Source organism: Vespa velutina, chromosome 1, assembly GCF_912470025.1.
Source record: "Vespa velutina chromosome 1, iVesVel2.1, whole genome shotgun sequence".
Classification (NCBI taxonomy): domain Eukaryota; kingdom Metazoa; phylum Arthropoda; class Insecta; order Hymenoptera; family Vespidae; genus Vespa; species Vespa velutina.
In genome coordinates, this window is record NC_062188.1 from 16794407 (window position 1) to 16806395 (window position 11989).

General features: G+C 32.2%; 1 protein-coding gene across 1 annotated transcript in view; it reads right to left on the reverse strand.

Moving 5' to 3' along the window:
- Positions 1-3123: 3123 nt before the first annotated feature.
- Positions 3124-11989, reverse strand: part of LOC124957543 — a 68638-nt gene continuing 59772 nt past the window's right edge. Inside the window, exon 6 of the mRNA XM_047514552.1 lies at positions 3124-3942. Coding sequence (XP_047370508.1) covers positions 3913-3942 — 30 coding nt within the window. The 3' untranslated portion in view covers positions 3124-3912. The remainder of the gene's footprint in view (positions 3943-11989) is intronic.

The following is an 11989-nucleotide window of genomic DNA, read 5'->3' on the forward strand; positions in this document are numbered from 1 at the left end:
GTTAAAAAATTATTTTTAAATAGCCATTAATATTATTCATCATTTATCGATAATTTTATAAATTATTGATAATGAAATCGACGTTAATAAAATATTTAATAAATAATGTCTCTATAATGTGATCTGTTCTACATGTGCGTAAAATTGAATTTAACTCGGACGTCCAAGCGTTAGAAATTAAAAAGGATAATGATGACATAGTTTAAGCGTTAAAGCAGAAGTTGTTTCTCTTTACTCGAACATTGTAGTGATTCTGGAAGGTGTGTAGCCGACACGAGAGATTCCATAGAAATGTCGAGAGCATCCTTACACGGGTAATTAATGCCTCTTGAAGGAGCTCGTTAAACTTTAAATTAGCGTCTCCTTGTACGTGGTCGCCCGCCGATTCTCGCCTTAAATCTGTGTACGTGCCTGTAGGTGAAGAGCCAAGCTCACTCTCGGCTCAAGAGTACATACATACGTATATATATATATATATATATATATATATATATATATATATATATATATATAAGTACATAATACATATGTGTCTACATAACGAGTTAGCCGCGAAAGGGTGAAAAGTAAAAAAAAAAAAAAAAAGAAGAGAAAAAAAGAAAAAGAAAAAGAACAAAAAATATAAAGTCGAGGAACGAGCTAATGAGAGAAAAGTTACACGGTAATAAGAGTAAGAAAAAGATCAAATAAAAAAAAAAGTAACTTATTTAGCTTTGACGCAAAGGAAAAGAACGAAAACGATAAGATATTGACGTTTGTATAAAACAATTAAAAAGCAAATTAACGATAAAAGTAATAACTAAACTCTCGTAAAGAAAAAAAAGCAAAAAAAAAAAAAAAAAAAGAGAAAAAAAGAAAAAAAGAAATATTTCAAAAGAATTAATTAATTCCTTTCAAATTTCTTTCGATTTATTCTGTGCTCTTTTCGAGAATAAAAAAAAAAAAAAAATGAACTTTTTCTTTATGAGATATGAGAATTGATATTAAGGTATCGTTCTATCTGATTTTTCAATTTGACGATGCCGAGTTTTCCAGCATCCTTTATTGTCGATGCATCTTTATGGATAGATCTAATATATTTGCAATATGGCTATGTAGTGATCCATTCGCTTGGTCCATTCATCTGTTGCGCTCGATATTAAAAATTTTTATTATTTCTTTGTAGAATGACGTATCACGATATTATTGAAAACTCTAACGGAAGAACAAAGACATACTTTTTTCTAATAGTTTTTCTTTTTATTTTTCTTGTTTTTTTCTTTTTTTTTTTTTTTTTCTTTTCTTTTTTCGTAAATATTCTACAAAGAAGTTTAAATAGATCGGAATCATGTTAATTACGTATGATTTATTAATCATTTTTATGCAATTACAAGTTCTTTTAGCGTGACCTTTATTTGAGACTTATGCAAATAGATCCTTATTAGCTTTTTGCAAGTAAGAAAATAACTGGATTTCTAACCTAAGTAATGTTTATAGAATACGTATATAAGAATTGGCAAGGTAGAATGTTACTGCTTAACACGCGATAAACGTCACGCAGAGTTAGTCCGCGCCTAGAATATTATATCCTCGCGGATTTATGATATAAGCATGCCGACGAATCGTAGTACCGTAAAATACGAAGGTCTGCTAGTAGTACGAATTCTTGATAACGCTAAATGCTCGCATTGCAAATGAATGATAAATGTCGAAAGAGAGTTGGAGTCTTTATGCTCATTGCGATTTCTACAGAATATTATACATAATGTGAGAAAAATAAATTGTAACATTTTAATTGATTTTATAATTTAACGTTGACTAATATTTAATCATATTGAAAATATTACGATAATATTTATTTCATAATTTTTCTATCATTATAAATATAAATTATTTCAATATCAAAAGTGTATATCTGTTTGTATATATCCGTATGTGAGCTTATATATAAGAGTAAAGAAAAACAATTTGTTGCTTTAATAAATATATTCATGTAGTATCACGAAATATTTATGTAGATTTTATTTTTTGCTTTCGAATTCAGTCAAAGCTAACATGTTTTTCAACGTATATATATATATATATATACGTATATTACAAGTAGAATAAATGAACGTGAGATTCGAATACGTATGCGTCCGTTTAAGTGAATTTATATAACAATAAATATTTGCGCTAGCGCATCCTACGGCAGACGGTAACTCGTAAAGTATACGAGTAGCCGTGAAACAACACGGGTTGTTCTTTCATTTTTATTTTCTTTTATGAAAAAAAATAGTCGCGACGAAAGTGTGTTATGTATGAAAGTAACATAAAGTTTTATAATTTTTACTTAACTATATTGCAACTCCGTAAAGAGACAATTAATATTAATATATATATATATATATATATATATATATATATATATTCTTTTTTTTTTATAGAATGATTGTGATTACTGAATAATTTTTTTTACAAAATATTTTTGTTACAGAATAATTTTTATTGTTTATAGAGTTCGTCGAAACTTGAAAAAAAAATATAATAATTTTTTGAAGTACAGCTTGAAAATTTGATCCAACGAATCGATCATAATTTCATAGTCACCTGGGGAACAGAACGTTTTATTCAAACGATAAAAACTCTCTCACTTTTTTTTACGAGAACGTGCTCATGATAGAAAGCGGGAGAGGGAGGGAGAATGAGAGAGAGAGAGAGAGAGAGAGAGTGTGAGGGAGAGACATGAAATAATGGCGTTTCGAAGCGAGTACAGGTATCATTAAATTGGAGAATCGGATTATTCGTCGATACGATTCGAGCTTTTCAATCTGTTGAAAAATTGGACCAACAATTTAGTTTGCCGTTAAATTTTATATATTTTGAATGTTTCTCTATTTTTTTTTCTTGTTTTTTTTTTTCTTTTTTTTTATTTCAATTATACAAATTTGTCCTATTAAATCTATTACAAAAGTATCAATGATGTTCTATCATTCATTTTTCATTTTAAGAATGACATTTTTTCGTATCAAAAAAGAAAAAAGTTCAGATCAAAATTCATGACCGACTAAAGGGATCAAAGATTTATCTGAAAATTCATGATTAAACGGATCAAAGATAAAGTCAACATATTTTTTTTTTTATTATATACGAGAATAAAGTAAATATTTGTCGATTCACAATTCGTATTAAATTAAATAAATCAAAAATATTAAATAACCGAGGAATCATCCCTATAATAAAAATTCATATTTAAACGATTCCAATATCTTTTTATTTGTATTTTTCGGGAAGTGCGACGCATAACTTCGTAGGGTATATAGTAGGTACCTTAACAGTCAAAAAGGGTTACGAGGGTACATGGTGGTGTTGGTAAAAGCGATACCTTTAGGAATTTATTGGTGCATCGGGGGTCTCTCGCTAACGACCAAGTTGGGAAAGGTGAATTTTATAAACGAGTCGCGGCTGGTATTTAGAGGGTAAAAGCTGAACAACCGTGTTGTAGCTCGAGCACGTTAGCTAGCTCGTACTAAGTTGGCTATACACGTTCGTTTCTGAAACCTCGAATACTCCCCATGGATAGCAAAAGCGAGTTACCATCGGTAATACAGTAATAACTGGCGTGCTTCTACCATGTTAACCCCCCCTCTCTCTCTCTCTCTCTCTCTCATCCTTTCTCCCTCTTTCCCTTTTATTCTCTCTTTTTCTTTCCTGTATGATCCTGCTTTTTGTCCAGCTAGCTGTTATGTGCTGCCTGGCTTTATTCGTGACTTTCAACGGGTGTGGTGAGAAAAAAAATGCTCGTAGATCATCGTTTAGCTGCTCCCGACTGGCTTCACGAGTGCTTCTTTGGATGTTAGTCTACTATCTCTCTCTCTCTCTCTCTCTCTCTTTTTCCTCTCTCAATCTTTTTCGTCTTTCTCTCTTTCTCTATTCTATACTACACCTTCCCATTTACTTGTCCTTCCTTTTTCCGGAGCCAGACTGCAACAGAGTAAAGGTTTAAAACGTTACGACAGTTTGTATCGGTCGTTTGGTCGACGTAAAACGACGTCTTCGTAGAAAGTTGGATAGAAAGGAAGAGAAAGAGAAAGAGACAGGAACAGTAAGATGGAAAGATAAACAGAAAGAAAGAGAAAGAGAGAGAGCAGAGAGAGAGAGAGAGAGAGAGAGAGAGAGAAAGAGAGAGAGGAAGCTCATCCGGGTCCACATCTGTGTCCCCTCGCGTGAGAAAAAATAGAGAAAACTTTTCATAGCGTGCTTCGTATGATCGATAACGATGTTTCACGTTTATAGTCGAGCCCTCTCGGTAACTTGGAATTATTGACGACTATTGAAATAATATATATAACTTCTTTCAAATATTTTATAACGAAACGTTTAATATTGCTTCGATTGAATTGTTCGAGAAAAATTCGTACGTTTTCTGGTTTTTTTTTTCTTTTTTTTCTCTTTTCTTCTTCTTTTTTTTTTCCTTCTTTTTTTTTCACGATCTTTTTTCACTTCTCTATTTTACATTTTTAGATAACAAATTCGATTGTATTATTTGGGAATCGAGTGAAAAATTAGAAAAAATGATTTTGATAATGTAAGATCATTTGTATCGAATTAGAAAAGAAATTAGAAAGAAATTGTATCATCGAAAGTCTCTTATCGTTATTTGTCATTGGCCAGTCACGTAACATATATACATATGTATTATACCATCTGTCCTATCAACGTAAAACAAAAAAGGCGGGAAAGCTTGTTCTCTCTTTTATGAGTCGTTTAACGACGAACGAGAAACGGAACGGTCGTCCGAAAGTCGTAAGTCTTAATTAATGTCGGCCGGTTACGTTCAACAATCCGACGTTACGTTATTCCAACGCGAATGTCTATGTACAGGGTGGTTCGAGTAATCCTTTATGATTCGATATCTATAATTTTTAGAGTAGTTTTATTAATTATTTGTTTTATCTGTTCATTTTTAAAATGTTCGATGTCCTTTATTGAATTCTTTTTCAAATTGTTTTCTTAACAAATATTTATTTTGATTATCGAAATATTTGTTTGTAACAAGTTATTTCAAACAGACACCCTATATATATATATAGCATATATACATAAAATGGGTATAGTGTATGTACAACATGAATCACCTCTTATACACAGAACGAGTCAATAACTATAACTAGCCGAAGGAACCTTTAGCTCGTAGCTTTTAAAATGACATAATTTAGATAAAATGCAGAATACGAAGTGATGAGTGGTTTTTTTTTTTTTTTTTTTTTTTTTTTTTTTTTAATGAAATTAATAAATAACTATTAGTGGTTTTTACTATTTTCCTTTTGACTCAATAAAATTGATTGTTTTCGTAAAGTCACATGTTTCATACTAAAACTTAAATAAAACTATTTCTTTTAAAGTAAGATCATTTCTATCAACTTCTCCTTGAAATTTTGTATCAATGAACCCACGAAAATATTCACCATTATCGTATATCGTATACAAATATAAATAATTCACCCTGTATGTACGTGTTCATTTTTGTAAAAAAAAAAAAAAAAAAAAAAAAAACAAAAAAATAACGAGCAATGAAATTGCACTTTTTCGATTAATAATTCTCGTTTTTTAACACCCAATCTAGTTTGGATCGTAGTTGGTCTAGCACTTGTCGGTTTCATTCGCACCCCGTCGTCCTTCAATGTCACATACTCGTAGTTACAACGTAGCGGCAATCAGGAAGGAAGTTTTGCGTTATTCCTCGGACGTCATGGGAACGCGGTCAATTCTTTGAAAAAGTAAATGAGGCTGACCCCTTTCACCGTGATTTTCTACGGGAAATAGTGGAAGGAGAGTTACCGAAGAGGAAATAAAATCGAAGGGAAGGAGGTACATAGGTGTACATGCGTTGCTGGTAAAGGTAAGAGAGAAAGAGAGAGAGAGAGAGAGAGAGAGAGAGAGAGAGAGAAAGAGAGAGAGAGAGAGAGATAAACAGACAGAGAAAAAGAGAAAGAATGAGAAAGAAAGAAAGAGTCTTCGGGAAAGCCTAATGAGTGCACGTAGAACGTACGTTTAGTATGTCGTCGGCATCCGGGAGTAAAGACATAAACTGGAATAGGGTTGAACAGTCTTGCTTTTCTAAGGTTGGCAAGAGCGAGGCAGCTACGGCAGAGGATAAACAAGTGGTAACAAGCTACGTGCTCGGCCTCCCTCTTTTCGCTCTCTCCGATTCTCTCTCTCTCTCTCTCTCTCTCTCTCTCTTTACTCCCTCCTTATCTCGTGCATTTCCTATGACAAATCCGGCCTCGGGCTAACAGCAGTAGCTTTACATCGTATGCACCACCAATTCTTTTGTTTTACCTATTTTTCAACGTTAAGCAAGTATTCCAGGCATTGTATTTTGCGTGGTCTCGTGATATTCGATCGACCAAGCGTCTAGCTATTTCCAATGAAATAAAGAGACAGAGAAACAGAGAGAGAGAGAGAGAGAGAGAGAGAGAGAGAGAGAGAGGGAGAAAGAGAGAGATAACTTTATTCAAATATGGATAGCGATAATGAACAAGTTAAAAAATAATGTAGTATATTATTAAGAAAATGTAATATTGAAATGGAAAGAAAGAGAGAAAGAGAGAGAGAGAGAGAGAGAGAGAGTTAAAGGAAGAATGAATAATTAAAAAGAATAATGATTGAACAAAATGAATCGAGTATGTAAGGGAATTGAAAGAAATACCAATATAAATGTTATATCGAAGTTACCAATATCGATTTATCGATAGTTGTTATACGATTCTAAAACTTTTATTACAAATCTGACGAATTTTCCGTTCAACTCTTATGCGTTTAAGGATATTTGAAATCGATCCTATAACTGATAGTTTTTCACAAAAACAACATATTGGTAAAGTTGTACGTTAAATTATTCATCGAATTGTTTGTTAATTTATTTCTACGATAGTTAGACGATACTGTTTGAAGCTTCGAAAATAATTACCGAAGCTTCATTCTCGTAACGTCGTGGAATAGATGCATTGTAATTCGGCTGTTTGAAAGACGTCAAAAGTAATGGTAGATGAGTTTTCAAAGTTTCACGGAGATATATTGCTGTTAAAATTTCCTTAGGAATCTTAGTTGAAATTGGGTGATTTTTAGAATAATCCTGTAAAATTACATTCAAAACGGGATTTTACATGAGCATTGACTCTTTTTTATTTTTTCATTCATAATTTTCATTTTAATAAAAAAATACTAATAATAATAATAATAATAATAATAATAATAATAATAATAATTCTCTTTCCCTATCTCTCTCTCTCTCTCTCTCTCTTTCTTTCTTTCTTGAAAGCAAGAACGAAGAATACGATTCTTTTGTTAACAAGTGAAATATAACAAACGTGATATCTCTTCGACAATTACCTTACATCGAATTGGAAGAAAAATCGAATTGGAACGAATCTCAATCGATTCTTTAGTTCTTTGTTCGCGAACTTTGCTCGTACTCGAACGAATCTCACTCTAGAAAGATAGATAGAGAAAGAGAGAGAGAGAGAGAAATCATTGAGAACTTAACAGAATATGTCTTGCGTGATATTTCCAAAAGTTCTTAGAAATTGGGAAAATCGTAAAGTTTCTAAAAGGATAGACCCATTAAATCGTATCCATTCGAATTTCGTGACATTGTTATCATAAAATTTCTCTTCTCTTACTCTTTCTTTCATTTTGTATTATACCATCTTTGAACGGAAGCTTTCATCGGTTCGTTACATTCACTTTTTCCAACGTATCACTCATGAAAACGCGTTTCTAGTTTTAAGGAAAATAAGCATAAATATGCCGGTACAACGAACATTAGGTACTTCCATTCTTCTTACGTTGGTTTACTAGTTTTTCATTTTTCTTGCATTCTTTTTAAACAACTCTCCTCTTTTCTTTCTTACTCTTCGTTCAGCACTCATCCTTCCTCTTTCCCTCTTATCCCCTTTACGTTCCACCATAAAAATCCCTAATATCTTTCCTAAAGCCGTAGGCTTTTATCTGTATCACGTATTTCGTAATATTTCAAAGGAACTCTTTTTCTTTGCTTTTCTTTCTCTCTCTCTCTCTCTCTCTCTCTCTCTCTCTCTCTCTCTCTCTCTCTTTAATAAAAAACCATATTTAAGGCTCTTAGCTGAATGAATGTAATGAAGAATAATTAATCGCTATGGAAGAATAAAAATGTGTCACCTGTTATGGGAAGAGAACAAATTTTTTATTCATTAATAATATGCATTTATTAATGAGATAAATGAAAATGTATGAATGAAGACTGTCTTATTATATTTTCACGATATCTATAAATCATTTATTCATCGAACGCGATTTTTTGCATTATCATCGATAATAAGCAATAATCGATATATATATATATATATATATATATATATATATATATATATACACACAAAAGATTCGAAAGGAATCGTAGGAATATTTTCTCGAATAGAAGAGAGTCTGGTTAAGATCGAAGAAGGACTATTCTCCAGGACGCGGTAAGTGATCGTTAACTTTTCTCGTCATCGTAAGTTTCTGTGACTTTGAAGAGAAGAAGGTAGATTTCATCTATGTGAAAGTAGGAATCCCTTAGTAAGGTAGCATTCCGACGATTGAAATCGTGCACGATAAGGGCACATAGGAATATAGAAAGGAGTTTCAGCGTCGTATATCAAATCCGAACGGCTGATCTTTGCCCTCTCTACTTCGAAATCCCATCTCCTGTTCGATCTGTATGCCGTTTATGGTGTTCCCTCGCTTTGCCGTAACGGCTTTATGAATCCAATATCTGAGACCGACCAGCTCGTCGACGTAAGCTTTCCTTATCGTATTCCGTTTTGAATTTTGTACATACACTCCTTACTCCTCTTCTACTTACCTACATGTGTTCGCCCAAAGAAATCTTGAATCGAATGAAATTCGAACAATTTAGCGACGTACGTACGTACGTATATATATATATATATGTTTTCTTCAAAAAAAAAAAAAAAAAAAAAAAAGAAAAAAAAAGAAAAAAAAAGAAATCGAAGAGATTAACGATATACGGACGAATTAACATGTTTATTTTTTTTTTTTTTTTTTGATCTCCCTTCTCAGATTTGTTCGCTTATATTTTCTTTGTCCAATTGACACGATTTAGAACGGCGATGTTTTTATTGATGATTATTACCTACGTTCGATGGCATTATTGAGGTGAATAAATTTTATATATATATATATATATAAAAGAAAAAAGGCTAAAAAATACATCATGTGTTCCAGAGAATATTTCGAATGAACTGAATGTGAAGTGGTTGTTACTATGCGAGAGAAGAACCGACGATTGCCGAGAGTTTTTGAGGGAAATGCTCGGCTGTCAAAGTGTAAAAGAATAGAAGATGAAAATAGTTGTATCGCAGTTCAGTTTTATTTATCATGTGTTTGAAAGAAGAAAAAACAGAAAGGAGGATACATCGAGTTTGAAGTATATCAATGATGTGAAAAGAGAACGAGAAGGAAGGTAATGGAAAAGAGAGTGACATGAGGACCTGGTGGATTTAAAGCGACTGGTACTAAAAAGGATTTCGGAACAAATAAAAGTAACAATCGTATCGGTTCCGTACCGATCTCCTCTTTTTCTCTCTCTCTCTCTCTCTCTGCTTTTTTTTCGTTCTATCGTTCAGCCTTCTTCTTCAACGAACGGCCACGTCGATTCAATTATTGTCGATTTAATTACGACATTTCACTGCGAGCTGGCTCACTCCTGCACCGATTCGAAGACTCGCTCGATGGTCTCTCTCGCTGTCACAAAAGTGGGGGGAGAGAGAGAGAGAGAGAGAGAGAGAGAGAGAGAGAGAAAGAGAGAGAGATAGAATAGAAAGACAGACGAGAAATGCCTGAAATGGTGGCTGAAACAATGGGGATACGATCACGTCGTTAGCGTCGTTCTGTTTTCAAATATTTGCCTTCATCCTTCGTAATGCTCGTAAATTAAAGCTGCGCTTATTAATTCTAATATTTCTCAGTACTAAACTCGTGTCTCGAATATGCATTTAATCGTTCATTTATCCATTCGAAGCAAAGATATTTCATTGGATTAATAAATCGATCGAAGAGAAAGATTCTCTTTCTTTTTTCTCTTTCTCTCTCTCTCTCTCTCTCTCTCTCTCTCTCTCTCTTGTAATTTTTACAATGTTCGCTTTGAAAAGTTTTAATAGAAAAAAGATGTCTATCGAGTTATTGTAATTTTTTTTCACAATTCTACAAGTATTTAAATTCATCGATAGAATGTCGAAATTTTTAATTGATCGTTTGATTACAAATCTATTATTCGTTTTATATTCGATCAATTTTAGTGGTTTAATTTAAAATATTGTAATATTTAACAACGTAAACGCGGTATCGTTACATTATTACAAACCGATTCTCTCCGCTCTACTTATTTGCTTTCAATATGCTCGTACACACATTCATATATACTTTTATGATTCATTACATTATTTATGAAAACAAATTTACATTCGTTATGCGAACTGTATTATAATTCGTAAATGCATATGTATGCATTTACATACGAATATATTCGTTTACATCGATAAAATGTTGCTAGTTAAAAAAATGTTATGAATACTTTTCGAAAGTATGAAGATATGATATTACTATTTCTCGAGTTTATTGAAATTCTTTTGTTAATATATTTTGTCATCCTAATGAAACTCATGATAATAGAACTACATAGAATTTTATGAAAAGAAAAAAGAAAAAAGAAATATACAGCCGTAATTATCATTCTTCGAGGCAGACATCAAGAAATGAGTATAGTAAGTTATACATACATACATAGTATATTGTTTATTCGTATAAACGAGGCTATACGTTAGAATTCTTGAGATCATCCATTATTTTATACATTGAGTTTCTTCATTTGTAGAGAGGGTTTCGTTGGAAACCGCCTTTGATACATTTTGACGTAATACTTTTTCCTCATTTTTTATCTCGTCCGTGACGTCAGGCAGTACAGCCGACTCGTTAATGAGATTTTTGTATAATTAACGAGCAAAGGGTACGAAGGAAAGAAGAAAAGCACGTATCGGACAGCCTGCGCGACAAATGAATAAAATTCGTATAGAGAGTCAAATATTAAATGTATTACTCATCGGGCATGCAACATAATATTTAACCTATTTTTCTTTTTTCCAACTCTTTTCAATTCATTATTTCGAAAAAGGTGAAAGTAATAAATAATATTTACATTTCAATCGGACTTGATATATTTTTTTATTCGTTTTACAAATATTATTCTTTTTCGAATGTATAATGGATTTATTTGTTTATCTTTTTTTTTTTTATTTTATTTTATTTTATTTTATTCTATTTTCTTTTTCTTTTTTTCTTTTTTTTTTTTTCATAACACACAAGAGAAACTGAACAATGAAATAACGAAAGTTCGATCTCGTATAAGACATGTCTGACCTGTAAACGTCTAATACCACTGAACGTTAGCTTTATCCACGAACATTCTGTCCTCCTTTCGTAGGTCTACTGTACAACGAATCTCTATTACTATACGTGTAAGGTTTTTCGCGATGGCTAACAACTTTCAATCCAAGTAAAATCGTAATCTCGTGAGATTACTTTTGCCTCTTGGATCCTCTTTATCTTTCACAAGGATAGCCTTTGCCGCGATGTCTTCCAAAGTAATGAGAATTACATACATTTATTTATAGAAATACAGACATAGAATTTACTCGGCAAATCTAAAAGCTGTATTATCATCAGTATAACATTTTCACGATACGATAGATGGATGAAAATGAAATGTAGAAAAAGAAAAAAGAAAAAAGAAAAAAAAAAAATTGTGACAATTCATGAATGCCGTATTTCGAAAATCGGCCGAGAGGCATTTGCAAGAGCATTTAAAATGTTGGCCGAGCATTGGCTTTCTCATTTCAACGAGAATTTACCATCGACCTAACTTTACAATTTCATCGATTTTCCACGGAGGTTATTTGCGTTTTCTTTTCTTCGTTATATAGATACCTTA